The 14766-nt window shown below is 46.9% G+C and overlaps 1 protein-coding gene across 7 annotated transcripts in view; it reads right to left on the bottom strand.

Annotated features, from left to right (window-relative positions):
- ZFAT (zinc finger and AT-hook domain containing) overlaps positions 1–14766 on the bottom strand; it is a 203333-nt gene that overhangs the window by 49271 nt on the left and 139296 nt on the right. Inside the window, exon 12 of one of the 7 annotated variants that reach the window (XM_058564979.1) lies at positions 1024–1181. The exons of the other annotated variants lie outside the window; for them this stretch is intronic. Within the exon in view, the coding sequence (XP_058420962.1) occupies positions 1083–1181 (99 nt within the window). The 3' untranslated portion in view covers positions 1024–1082. Of the gene's footprint in view, positions 1–1023; positions 1182–14766 lie in introns of those variants that run through there. 7 annotated transcript variants of the gene reach the window in all.

Consider the following 14766-nt stretch of genomic DNA (forward strand, 5'->3'; position numbering starts at 1 on the left):
TAAAACGTCCTTCTGAACCATGTGCTGATCCACTGGACAGCACAGTGCTACACCAATTCCACTTCTGCTTTCAGGGCCCATCTCGTAACACAAGCAGCTTCCTGACCCAGCAGGAACGGAAGAGCACGGAGCAGCCCACAATGGCAGCCACACTCAGGGTGCAGGGCATTCAGATGGAGCAAGTGCACCAGTGCTGGCACTGACCAGCAATGGCACCTCAGACAAGTAGTGACACTTCTCTGAGACTGAACTTCTCACCAGTAAAATGGGGACAATAATACTACCTGTAAGGTTGTTGTGAAAATTAAATGATATAACATAAACTGATATCGAAGATGCCATAGAAAGCATTTCTTATTGTTTTTATTAGCAACTGGTCACAATTCTTGCTGTGCCTGTGGGAGCTCATGTAACACTGTGTCTATTAAAACCCCAAAACCCGCCCTGACTCCTCAACTGTCCACTGCATCAGTCTTTCACCACTCTCACCTAGAGGAGCTAAGTGGGTCTCTGAAGGCAAATGCACCCACAAGTAGGGGGAACGTCCTCTCTTCTCTGATGCTTTAATCAGTCCCCTTTCGATGGTTGACAGGTTTCTCCCTGTCAAGTCTACAGATGTGCTGAAGTCTTCCCATTGAGAGAGAGAGAGGAGGGAGGGAAGAAAATGAAGAGAAAACCAGCTCCCTTGTCCTTGTTTCCGCCACTGCACTCCTCGCTCTCAGGGCCCGCCCACCGCGCCCTCCTCAAGAGCAGTTCCTACACACCTCCACAGCCTCCCCGTTTGCACCTCCCTTCTCAGGCCTCCAGGTCTCCCCGGCAAACCACTCCTGCAGGTGCGGGCAGCACTCTCTTCTCAGACCTCATACCCACTCCCTCCCCAGCTCCTTTAGCTGGCTGCCACCTCCCACTGTGACATCTGTGACATGGTGACATCACTTATTACCAGGTTCTCCTTCCCGGGCTCTGAACTTTCTCGGTTTATTTTACTAGCTCTGCGTCCCGGGCCCGGTGTGAAACGCCGGCTTTCTCCAAGGTTCTGTCCTTGAGCCTGTATTGTTCTGCCGTGGTTCCAAAAGTCATTTTTACATGTTGATATATCTCCAGTTGGGGGCTCTGCCAAACCACGGATAGGAATTTTCAACTGTCTCCCAGGTGTCTCTACAGGGATGCTCTGTGGGCACCTCAAAATAAACACACACAATTCCAGACTCACTATCTTTCTGCAAAACCAGCTAATCACCCAAAGACAGAAACCTGAGCGTCATCCTAGACTTTTCCTTCTCTCTTACTAGTCAACTAATTATTGAGTCTTGCCTGGGCTTCCTTGGAAACCTTTGCAGAAACTGCCCCTGCTTCTCTCCATCTGTCACTCCAGCAAAGAGAAAGGTGCCGTCCTGTCCTATAAAGGAGATGCTGTCACTCCCAGGAGGGCTGTTCTCAGAGAGGAGGACACAGAGAAGTTAATCTGATGACCCATCCTGCCCTGAACCATACCCAGGGGAACCCACCCTACTTCAAGGCCACCCTTTGGTCCCAGGATGATTTGTGCTACATTCAGTCCTTCATGTAAGAGAACCCTGCGGTTTGGCCCACATGGGTTTATTAAGCAAAAGGACCTGGGACAAAGGCAAAAATTAGTCAGGATCTCTCATCTGTCTACTGAGCAGCAACTAAAAGGTCTAAAAGCCAATATATGATTATTTGCAAAGTTAAAATAAAAGCTACAACATTTTCAAGTTCTTTCATCTCTAAATAAGCAAATATAATGAAATTTTATTTTTGGAACGTTAGCATTTACACAGGAATCAAAAAGAACAGCTGAAATGCTCCACTGCCCACACTGGGTGGTCAGTGGCACAAGAGGCAGGAAAGGGCAGCTAAAGTGAGAAATCGTCCTGCAAACCAAACTTCAGGCTCGAGAGCCAATTTCATCCTTCTCGTGGCAAAGCAGGTAAACGCCTCATGAGAGTTCAGCTCCTTTTATTCCCCACGCCCAATCCTTGGTAGAATGGCTAATGCGGAGAAAAACTGCCAAAACATGAGCAGATAGGCAAAAAACGTACCAGTGAGCACAAATGAGACATTGGTCTCTGAGCTAACAATTTCTATCAAAATCTTCAATTCTTGAAGTTGGAAGGGACACTTTCAAAGACTCACTTTGCCCTATCTTCCCTCCATAAGGGAACATTCTTCTGTAGCCTCTGACAGGCTGTGATCTCAGCCTCTGTTAGACGCAGGGGAGGTCGAAACCCACAGCAGCCCCTTGCACTGCTCAACAGCTCTGGGGTTTAGGAAGATAAACCTCCCTGTTTCTTTCCTTCTTAGTCTTCTACTTCCTTACACCCATCCTAATCTTTACATGAAATCTGTCACCACCTAACTTCTACTTGGAATCTTCTCTCTGTAATTGTGGTAACTGAGCCACATCTGGGCCCTTCAAACAAAATGAGTTTGGACCGGTGAGGCGTTGCCACATTTCAGCAGGGAAGTCTGCTGGGGCTGTCGCAGGGCAGGAGACAGAGGAGGAAGAAAGGGCGGATGGTATCCCCACGCCCACTGCCAGACATAGTCTGACTGCATTATTAATATCGCAGGTCTTGAGATTTCATGTATGAAGCGTATTATTTACTGACTCCTACTGTGAGTCAGGCACTGTCCTCTCACCCAGGGATACAATGACGAATGAAAGAGATTCGTGATTCTCTCAATACACACGAGTTTTTGGACTTAGATATCAGTTGCAAAGATTAAACGCTATCTAAGTAAACTAAATCATAAAACTTGGTTTCTAAGTCAGACACTTGCAGATAGCAAATGACGCTAGATCTCAAAAGGGAAGTTATTTATTGCGAGCTTCCAGGCTGGAGTCTGGCCAAGACTTAGGAGGAAGATATAAGCAGGCAACAGTAGCATAGTTCCTGTGAAACAAAACATCAAGTTCTTCCTGTGGTCAAAAAAGAAAGTGAATCAAAAACAAGGCAGGGGACGCACTGTCTTGCCTACTGTCCAGTGTTGCACTGGAGTTATTAAGCAATGCAATCTAACATAATAATTATTACTATTTTAGCTAACATTTACTGATAGATACCATATACCAGATAGGTCTAAGTGTTTTGTATGGATTAATTCCTGTAAGTCTCACAATAACTTCATGTGGTAGATACAACTATTATCCCCATTTTACAGATAAGGAAACTGAGGTGCAGAATGGCTAAAGAATTTGCCCAAAGTGTCACAGTCTCCCAGCCTGATCACTTGGTCTGCACTGGATTTGAGGCCCCAGCCCCAGCCAGCAATAACGAGATGATGGGATTTCCCATTCGCCGTTATTTCCTGAGCATCTGTCTGCCCTGGGAGCTCCATCGGGAGGGACACGGTTTGGTATTCTTGGATTTCCTGAAAGAAGGCAGCCCAGATCTAACCATCTACTTCTAAAAATGAGAAACATTAAGGTGAGCTGGGAGAAATGTAGGCAGTTCCTGGAGTACCACGATGGGACAGGGACTGACGGATGTTAAGAAGACGAGACAGCCAGATCACAGTGGGTGTGTGCCATGTCAGGAAAGCGACTTTCAGTGACGTGAGTCTCCAGCAGGTGTCAAGCAAGGGGGGTGATACGCCAACTTCACGTTTAGATTTATCACTCTGCAAATTAACAGAAGGTGGATTTGAAAAGAACAAGACTGGAAGTGGGGAACCAACTGTCCAGTTGTTGCAGTGGTGCAGACAAGAGAGACAGAGGGCCTCAAATGAGAGAGTGGAACAAAAAAGTGGAAAAGGAAGAGAGGGTGTCAGAGAGATAGAACAGGTAAAATCAGTCAGACTTGATGACTGAGATGCTGTGTGAGAAGACAGAGATGCAGAGCCTCCGGGATGACTCCCAAGTTTCCAGCATGGATGACACAGAGGGAAGGCCTTCCGCCAGCTGTGGAGGAAGTTCTACGGATAGAGAGAGAGAGGGTGAGGGTACAGAACTCTGCTCATACAGGAGGGCAGGTCCAGAATGTGGTTGGGGACATGAGTCTAAAACTCAGAGGAAAGTTCTGGGCTACAGATACAGATCTGAGCACAGGCAACTAGCAGATGCCCTAGGACGGAACATACCCATTGTAAGAGAATGTGCGACGTGGGAAGAGAAGCAGCATTAGAACAGCATGCTGGAATACAGGGGACAGGTAGAAGGAGATGAGCCAATGAAGAAGGACAAGAAAGAATGACAGCAGATAAAAGAATCAGGAATGTCTGGAGTCACAGAGTCTAGGGAATAATGCCCTACATGAAGGGAGGATGACAGCGTCGAGTGCACTAAGAAATCCAATAAGATACGGCCTAACAAGTATCCACTGGACGTGGCCTTTAGGGATGTGAGCACCAGTGGCCTTACTGAAAAGAATTTCAGTAACAGGCTCAGAACAAAAGCTGGGTCAAGAAAAGAAGACAAGCGGCAGAAGCTAGACTTGGGGTCATGTTTCAACGATGCAAATGATGCACCTTTTGAAAAACGATCTTTCTCAAAAGGCGCACTGAAGATCATCAAATCTGAGTTGAAAGAAAAAGTGCAATTGAATTTGTTGAGGCTGCAACTCTAAGTTCTCAGACTTATGTCAAGAAAGCAGGTAAAATATACCTTTTCACAATGTGAGGATTTACTGCCCTGGTTCTTCAAAGAGAAAGAAAGAAAAGAGAAAAGGACAGGAAGCCCCGTCTCACATGTGAAATTGGGTTCTGAAAACCTAGATTAGAAGACATCTAACCACATTAGACAGAGGCTAATCCAATTCCCCATCGGCATCAAGAAAGGGATTTGGAGGAATGTTTTAAAACAGAGAGAAGCTGATGAGTGTGTACAAGTACAGCATATGGCCACGCAGTTACATCAGACGGCTCAGAGATCAAATGCGAGCCTGCCCCTTTGTGATGGGCCTGCAGCTCACCGCAGAGGATGGGAAGAGATAATGGCAAGGGAGAAGGCTCCAGATGACTGACTGGTGAGGTCACAAGTCACGATCTCATAACCTTAGTTTGACAACTCGGTCGATGTAGAGATAGAGACAGAGATGAAGGAGACAAACCACAAGTCTAATTGGTATCCAGGTGAATCTGGATCCAAAATGCAGGAATAGGTTATATAATTGTTACAACCTACATTACATAGACTGGTTGGTAGGAAACAACTTAGACACTGCTTGATAGAAGTCAGGATATTAGAATGTGGACACCTTTACAGCATAGAGAGACCTTCATGATGACACGATAGCATTTTTATATCCAGCACAGGTAGAAGGGTAAAGTCAAAAACCGTGAACGAACCAGGAGCCTGAAGATCAGGGTCCCGGTGTTGGGTGCTCCACTAATTAGCTGGGTCACCCTGGCTAAGTCATGAAAACTCCATTGCTTTTGATTCCATATTTGTGAAATAGGAAAACAAACCTTCCCTGCCTACCTGATAGGGTTTAAATGAGGCACCAAAAAAGACAGATTGTGACTGTGCTTTGAGAAGAATACGATGTATGAGGCCTCATTACTGTTGTCCTTACTCAATTAATTAGTATATTCACATTTGCCAACGTCATCATCTGAGGCATCCCCTGGTGGGTGTCATCCCAATCTCCCCCCTTCCCTCCTAGAGAAGCCTCCCTCTGTGCAGCCTGTGATCCTCCCACGGAGCCTGGTCACAGAGGGATGCATCCGCCTGATCTGCCTGAGGCTCGAGGCTGGTTCCCACACCGTAGTGTTTCGTAAAGGTTAACTGTTATTAGTGCCATTATCATTTTTAGAGTCAAAATGTTATAGTATAAAAAGGTAAAAAAAAAAAAATCAGAAAATTAACCATAGAAAGCACACAACAGCAACAAGAAAAAACAATCTCCATAGGATTTACAAAAAACAATGAAGTTTTAGTTAAATAGACAAAGAAGAAATGCTGAGGAGAGGTTGCACTTTTATCTGTTAAGGCAAGGGTGCATGGGGCAAGTGCATTAAAATCACTGCTTTCCTTAACTGTGATCACACAGCCAGAGACCCCGGCCTAAGGCAGGCAAAATGGAAGCCCCATGAAAATGATGATGGGGCTGTAAAGCACAACAATGGACAAACTGCAGGAGGAGGGAAACGAAGAGGTTTCAGAAAACCTTATGAGACCAAGGAAGGTAAAAGGTGGGAGGGGCTTCTGACATTGGCCCTTGAGCTGAAACAACCACTGTCTCCACACACTGACCTAGGCTGAGTGAGTACCAATCGCAGGCAAGAGCTGGTGGTAGGACAACTGTGTGCCCAACTTCTCACAGCATGAGGGCTGGGCTAGTGGGTCTCCAGGTGCCACCGTCTACTAGGTATGGAACCTCAGGCCCGGTCCTGAACTTCTGGTGTCTCAGTTTCCCCCTCAAAAATCAGGGGATAAGAAGACATGGGCAGCACACAATTATTAGGAGGGGCAAAAGAGACTAGGGCAAAAGAGATGAAAGTACTACTAAGTGTTCAAAAATATCCATTATTGTCATAGTCATCATCGTCGTCATCATCATCATCATCACCACCACCACCACCATCATCATCGTCATCATCATCGTCATCATCACCACCATCATCATCGTTATCACCATCGTCATCACCATCATCATCGTCGTCATCACCATCATCATCATCATGCGGCAATGCTATACTATTAGAGTTCATGACTTTCTGTGGTCTCTTCCCACCCAATACACTTCTCAGAAAAGATTATTACAAGAAAGTAGGACGACCTGCCTGTACCCCAGGCTCTCCCAGGTGCACACTCCCTTGCTAGACTCTGTGCAACATGAGGTCAGAGATCCTGGTCAAAGGCCATCATTTCAGTGAGGTCTTCCCTCTCCCTCCCCCAGCACTCCTTCTATCTTTCAACTGATGCATTTCTTTTTATGGCATTTATTACCTTCTAAGATCACATATGATTTACTTATTTATTCCGCTTATTGTCTATCTCCCTCTATGAGAATATGAACTCCAGGAGGGCAGAATTTCCTTTTGTTGTTTTTTGGTCTGTTTTGAGCACTGTGTACACAGCACCGAGAACACTGCCTGCAGGTCATGGGCTCAGTGCTAATTAAATTTAGTTCCCCGGTGAACACTCCCTCCAGACCAGTTCTTTACACTGAAGGCTGTAAAGTCCAGGACTCCTGCAGGCCTGGGGGGAGAGGGGAAGGAAATACACCAGGTAAGCAGCAGGCACTGCTGGGATTATGCACACTTCATTCTTTCTTCATAAATTTCCATATTTCCAGGATTTCTACAACAGAATGCATATTTTAAGTAGTAATTAGAAATATGTAAATGTTAAGTGAAATAGATTTAAAAAAAAACAAAAACTGGCCCTAGGCCCTGAGCTTGACTTTTGCCCTAGAGCATTTCATCAGGAAGAAGAGTCTGGCGCAGAGGGGCTCAGAGAGTGTCTGTGGCTCGAGGCATGAGCCTGGGGACCTTGCGTCCTGCAGAATCCTGCTCCCATCTGGGCAGCCAGATGGCCCACACTGGTCTCCTGGCCTCCTCACTGACCCTTCTACAGTACTTGCCCAAGAATTATCTTTTAAAAATGTAAATCGGTCCATGTCGTGTCTTTGCTCAAACCATCCAGTGGTTTCCTCTTGCAAGTAAAAAAGAACTTGCATGGGCCGGCCCCATGGCTTAGCAGTTGAGCGCGCGCTCTCCGCTGCTGGCGGCCCGGGTTCGGATCCCGGGCGTGCACCGACATACCGCTTCTCCGGCCATGCTGAGGCCGCGTCCCACATACATCAGCTAGAGGGATGTGCAGCTATGACATACAACTATCTACTGGGGCTTTGGGGGGAAAATAAATAAATAAATAAAATCTTAAAAAAAAAAAGAACTTGCAACCTCCTTGCGTGGCCTAGAAGGCCTGCCTGATGTGGGCCTGCCCACCTGTCCGACCACGTCCCTCTCCACATTCACCCTCATTCCCCAGCTCCAACCACACTGGATCCCTTCTCACTACCTCTGCCCAGAACACCTCGCCAGCAGATCTTCACAAGGGGGCTCTGCCATGGACCAAAGCCACGCCCCCTGACTGGCCTTTTCACCAGGACAAGTGTCTGCATCACTCCCGTCCAGAGCTCTCCAAGAAGAGAGCTGCGTACAGAGTCCTCCGTGAGCTCCGCTGCCGCCTCTCTGCAACAAGGTCAGCCAGATTCCATGCCAGGGAAGGCACAGGGGCTCCTCCACACCATCTCACTCCTCTGGCTTCTACTCATGCTGTCAGGCTGCTCCTTCTTCCTTAAGAAATCTCCCACCACACCCCCCTCTACCTGGCTAACTAACCTCCAGGACAACTTTCGCTCCTGCCTCTCTGCGGGTTCCCTAGGTGTCTTGTGAGGGTCCATTTCCGCCCTCTGACGTTGTTGCTCCCTTCTACCTGAGCCCCCTGGATCAGGCTCCGTATCTCTTCCTCTCAATAACCAAGAAAGACCCTATTGATTCTAACACTGCACAAACCCAAACAAGAAGGGGATGTGGCTGTCTCTGCGAAACGTCATGCGACAGTGTGATTCAGTGACACTTGTCTGAATGAGCAGGCTAATCCAGTTGGATTCAACACTGACGCATTCATTCGCAGCAAAGCCTCAAGCCCTAGATCCCCAAAGCATGAATCACGGGATTGTATTGTCTGAATACACACACCCTCCCCACTTAAAACAAAGCCTCCTCTTTCCTTTCAAAGAAAACAGCACTACTGTGCTTCTCAGATTTGAGCCAAACTTTATGAGTTCAACATTTTCTTCATCCCCAAGTTACTAAAAATGTCTATTCATTGTCTTGTAGCTTCTAAGGGTAGAAATGTTCACCAGACAAACTCATATTTGTCCTTCAAAAGTCTGAGCTCACAGGCTACTACCCCACCTTCACCTCCAAAACCTTCCCTAACTCCCAAGAAGACGTGAGATCTCCTTCCCATCTGCCCCAGCACCTTGTAAAACCTGGTGGCACTCATCTTGCTGCAGTGCAACTGTTATCTGCGTGTCCATTGCCCCACGGCTGCAAGCCCTTTGAGAGTAGAGTCCACAGCAGAACTTGCTCGTCGACATTTCCTCGGCAGCCAGCACGGTGCCCACCACAGGTGGACAGCCTCCCACACTGTGTGGCTAAATGACAAAGGGAAAATCCCCTTCCCCTTTTGGTGAATGATCCGTGTGAGGTCAGTCCAGCAAACCCTGCCAACAACAACAGAAACTAAAAATCTGGATCAGATGGCTTTTTTTTTAATGACATTAAATTTCAGAACTTTAAAAGACATTATAAAGAGTGTGAAAAAAAGTCACAGAATGAGAGACTGCATTCACAACATGTAACATAAACATGACCCACACCCAAAATATATAAAGAATTCCTGAAAACAAATAAAAGAACAACAAAACCACTCAACAGAAAAATGAGAAAATATTTGAACAGATAGTATACTAAAAAAATAAAAAATGGAAAAAGAAAAAAAGAAATACAAATGGCCAAAAAGCATATGAAGAGGAACTCAACCTCATTAGCAGTCACGAAAACTAAAAGAAACCACATAGAGAGGCCAGTGCCTGCCCACCAGGCTGGTGATCTGAATGTTCACACCAGGATCTGGGCCACACGCTCCTGCGAGCTGCTGTTGGTGTGACCTGGTGCAACCACGCTGGAAAATATTGGGCATCACGCAGTAGAGCTGAAGACGTGCACGTCCCACGGCCCTGCAAGTCCTCTCTAGGTGTGTCTACACTGGAGAATCTCAGGGACAAGCACACCAGGACACACGTGTAGACAGTGCCTAGCAGCAGAGCTCGTAACAGCCACAAGACAGAAACAACCCAATCGTCCATCTGCAGTTGAATGGATGAAGCTATCCTGCTGGGACACGCAGCAGGGTCTACTGCACACAGCAGAGCACCAGACCACAAGGAACGGACGAAGGAGAGCTACATGCGGGAACACTGAGCAGTCTTCCCAACGTAACACTGAGTAAAAAGCCAAGTTCAAAACTAAGGAAACAAGATCAATTCCATCTCTAAATCTATATATAGATATATTTAACATAAAGTTGAAACATATGCAACATTAAATTACTTTGTTTAGGGATGCATACATGGACGGTAAAACTACAAAAACAAAAAAGTAATTTTCAGAGAAGTCAGGATAATGTCACCTCTGGGACAGAGAAGAGGAGGGCCTCAGGAAGGCCCTGCGGAGGGGGTCTGATTACTGGCCATGGTCCATTTCTGGGTGGAGGCTACGTGAGTGTTCATGTCATAATTATTCATCATACCACACATTCATGTATATATGCAATATTGTGGATGTATATTCTATTTCACAGTAAGAAAAGTAAAAAAGAAACACATGATTAAATGTGTAAATATTAACATAAAAATCCCTCTTCACAAGGTTTTTGAGGATTACAGACAACTTACATAAAATACCTAGAATGACCCATAGCACCCAACAGGTGGTACCCATTATTAATATTAATAACACTAACACCACCACCACTTATGCCCTGACACATAAAGCAATTTTTAGGTTTATTTTCTTTCATCTGTGTGATGAGAATTACACTGATACTAGAACGATATTCTAAAATATCTGCCATAATCCAAAATGCCCATAAGGAAGACTGCAGTAGGACCATCCCTAAAGACCTGGTGACAGCCTGGAGGAAATATTAACTATAACTCTGGCATCGCCAGACTTAAATCAAGTTACACGAGGGGAGAGACGGTCTTGGATTATGCAAGTACTTCCCTGGGGCTTTGGTGTTGGGACACCTATAAGATTTACAACAGCGCTTCTGCAGCTGAGAAAACTAGACAGGAAGATGGAGTTTTTTCATTAACGTCTGAGGTGGCCATCAATTTCCTAAAATGCAAGCTAGCACCAAGTCACCCTGAGAAGTGTGCGGCTGGACTAGGGGGAGGGCGGGATCCCAAATTCTCGAGAACTTTTAATTCAGGGCTCTTCTCCCTCACAGACTTAATTCAGTTACATCTGAGACTTAGGAGGCGATCTGATCTCATCAGAGCCTGGAAAGAAGAGGATGAAGTGAGAGCTTCTTCTAACTGAGATCTTCTGTTGTTAGTGCTGTCAAGTTGATTCTGACTCTCAGAGACCCTGTGGACAGCAGGGCGGAACCCTGCCCGGTCTTTTTGCACCATCCTCTCATCGTCCAGCACTGTATCAGACAATGCCCCACTGCTATTCACAGGGTTTTCAGGTCAATTTTTTCAGAAGTGGGTGGCCAGGTCCTTCTTGCTAGTCTGTCTAGTCTGGAAGCTCCACTGAAACCTGTCCACTGTAGGTGATTCTGCTGGTATTTGAAATCCCGGTGGCACAGCTTTCAGCAACACGCAGCTGCCACAGTATGACAACCGCCAGACAGGTGGTGTAGTTCCCTGACCAGGCCATGAACCCAGGCCCAGGTGGTGAGAGCACTGAATCTTAACCACTAAACCACCAGGGCTGGCTGAGCTCTTACCTGGATTTTATTTCTGGAGAAAAACAATCAGAACAGATGCCTGCCCACCATTTGCCATGGGGAGCTTTGTGGCCCAGGACATTTCTCACAACCTTTGAGCGGTGGGGTTGCTGGAGTCAGAGAGACCTGGGCTCAAGCAGGGTTCTGCTGCTTAACAGCCGTGCAGCTTTGGGCACATTTCTGCATTTTATCGCAAGGAGCAGTGACAATGTAAATAGAGCCGCCTGCATGAAGACGCTCATCAGATTACCATCACTGACTATTTAGATAAAAATCAGGGCAAAGTGCCTCACTTAAAGGAAGAGAGTAGTATTCCTTTTGCCTGCATACCTGCATTTGGGATTTGAGAATTTCCACGATTACACTTGGAGCAATGGAGGAAGACCAGATTGAGGAGGGGGACCAGAATGCACTGGTAATGATGTCGGTGATCACTGAGTCTCTACCACACGCCTCACACCCAGCTCAGGAGGAGACAGCAGTTCCCATTTTACAGATGGGGATGTGGAGGCCCTGGGAGGTTAAGTGGCTTGCTGCAGGTCAGACAGTCAGTCAGCAGGCAAATCACAGTATAAGCTAAGGTCTGTCTGACCCCAGAGCCCATGCACCACTCTTCTGAGCCACTGGTGCACTGACCACAGGGCCCACTGCAAACGAACATGGCTTCAGCAACAACATTCCCTGCTGATGGATTAGACGGATGATTTCTGCAACTCTCTCTACTATAATGTATTTTCAGTTTTTCAAATGCCTTTGTGTTTCCCATCATAAGATCAACAAGATGGTACTATTTTCGTGGTAGTATTTCCAGCACATAAAGTTCTGGTAGCACAAACTACTCACCTGTTCCTCCCCTGGCCTCCCTATCCCTCTTGGGAACCTGGCTCTGCACGGCCTCTGGCCGGGACAGCCCACGGAATTGCCTGCCACCACTGCCACCTCAAAACTGCAGGTCAGACTGAGTTAACAATGCTGCCACACTGAAGAGCCATCAGGCCTGCATTTCCATAGATTTCCAAAGAACACACCAGAAAAAGGCTACACACACTTCCTTTGACAGGAATCTCTACCAAGAGATTTCCTGAACATAACACAACAATGAAGCAAGGTTTACTGTGTCCGACACAAGAAAACAAGGTGCTTACAGATATTAAATCTGCTCTTTGCTAAGAAAACAGCTCCTGACAGGCTGCACGGAGCCTCCACATCATGCAGGGCCTGACCCACAGCAGTGGGTAACCAGCACTGGGTGAATTTAAAGAATCTTATGACCTTGGGACCATGCTCGGCTACCCCAGGACCGAGCATCACACTTCTAAAGCAATTATGTGTGTTCTGTCTCATGTTAACCCCACTGCCCCAGCTACTGAGGGAAGCGAAGCATTGAGAGCTCAGGGCCACACAGCAAACCGAGAACAGAGTGAAGAACCAAGCAGGGCCCAACAATGGAAGAGCTGCTGAACTTCATGTCCTAGTGGCTACAAGTCTTCCAAGGAGCTCAGAGCCCCAGCTCCACCTGGAAGGCTTCCATGATGAACTTATTACACTCAAGTTCTCTAGAATCTATTCATTATTCATTCATTCTCAACAAATATTTATTTAGTGCTGTCTACGTGCTGAGAACAAGAACCAAAACACTGCCTCGCAGAGCTTATCTTCCAGCATCATAAACAACTAAGTATATCCTCTGCCAGATGTCGTCAAACATCACGAAAAAATACAGCATTTGAACCAAGACCTGAAGGTTAGAGACTCGCACAGCTTTCTGAGAGAAGAGCAGTGCAAGGAGAGGGAACAACAGGTGTGAAGCCAAGATAGGAGACAGCACATGACATGCTGTGTGTGCAGCAGAGCGTGCAATGGGGAGAGTGTACAGGACGAGGCGGAGAGGGGGCCAGGGGCCAGGCTGGGCAGGCACATGGAGCCATCTGTGGGACTGGGGCTTTAACTTGGAGCGGCAGATATATGTGGGGTTCATTATACTATTTTCTCTACCTTTGGATTCTCTGATAACCAGTATTTCCCAAGTCTGTTTCACAAAACCTAAGTGCTGGGAGGAAGGGAAGTGCTGGGTGGAAGAAAAGGGAGACGGGGGTTCTGTGGTCAAATAAGGTTGAGAATCACTGCATGCTGTATCCCTCCACACAACACCTACCAACCTCCCGTGGAACCAGTGTTCTAAGGAACACACTCTGGAAAACTCTGCCTTAGGCCATCCTCCGTCTTCCGATGGGAGTCTGTCTCATCTCCCCAGGTGGACCGTGAGCTCCCCGAGTTCAGGCACCATGCCCTATTCCTCTGTTGGGTTGCCCACTGTAGGGACTCACAAAACCAAACATGCAAAAACAGAAACCCTGACTGGTTGGCTGCTGGCTTAACCTCACTACTCAGCGGTAAATGTGCCCATGAGAAGCTTCTTTTCCACGTACAGAAATTTCATCACACTGAAATTCTGAACTGCCAAGTCCCATTACCCACACAGGGTTCATCCAGCAAAACTCGTGACCTTTTTGCAATGTTCTGGATGCTGACACAGGCTGGTGGACTGAAACGTTTCATAGATAAACAGAGCACAACCCCACAGCCTGCTCTGAGAGTCATTCCAGCAGAGCCATGTGCAGGCCCCTCACCTGTAGCGAGAGAACGCTGCCTCGGGTCAATCACCGAAGACTGTACGCCGCCCTAGACTGGGAAGTGAGACCCTCAAATAGAAAAATACGCATATTCGTAAGAAAAAGGACCGAGACTGTAATTACGAGACACATGGCGATGCTTATTAGGGAAATTTCTAAAGAGTGTTTGCATCTGGAATACTGGCCTCCTTCCCTCCTTCTCCAGGCTAAGCTCTGTGGTAAATACGAACTACATACACAGAACCATGTGGGGGAACTGCCCCCACACTGACACACACACAAAGAGCCTAAGCACAGTCACAGGGGGCAGAAGAGGGGAAAAAGAGACACAGAGGCAGAGGCAAAGAGACACATGCCAGAAAGGAAACGGAGCATCAGGGGCAAACGGACTTCCATGGACTCATGCTCCCGACAGTCAGCCTTTAAAGAGGTTTGTACCAACGATTCCAAAGTGATGCCATCAGTGTGAATGAGACTATCACCCCCTCCTCTTGTCCCAGTGGCCACACACAATCCAGGCCAATTGTGCACTCCACACTGTGGTCTCCAACATGAGCCTTCAGTTGAAGCCACCATACACCATCTCTGCAGGAGAGAAGAGTCTTGTGATTTTGGGGGGCTGTATGTCTTCAGGAT

The sequence above is a fragment of the Diceros bicornis genome, chromosome 21 (genome assembly GCF_020826845.1).
Source record: "Diceros bicornis minor isolate mBicDic1 chromosome 21, mDicBic1.mat.cur, whole genome shotgun sequence".
Lineage (NCBI taxonomy): Eukaryota > Metazoa > Chordata > Mammalia > Perissodactyla > Rhinocerotidae > Diceros > Diceros bicornis.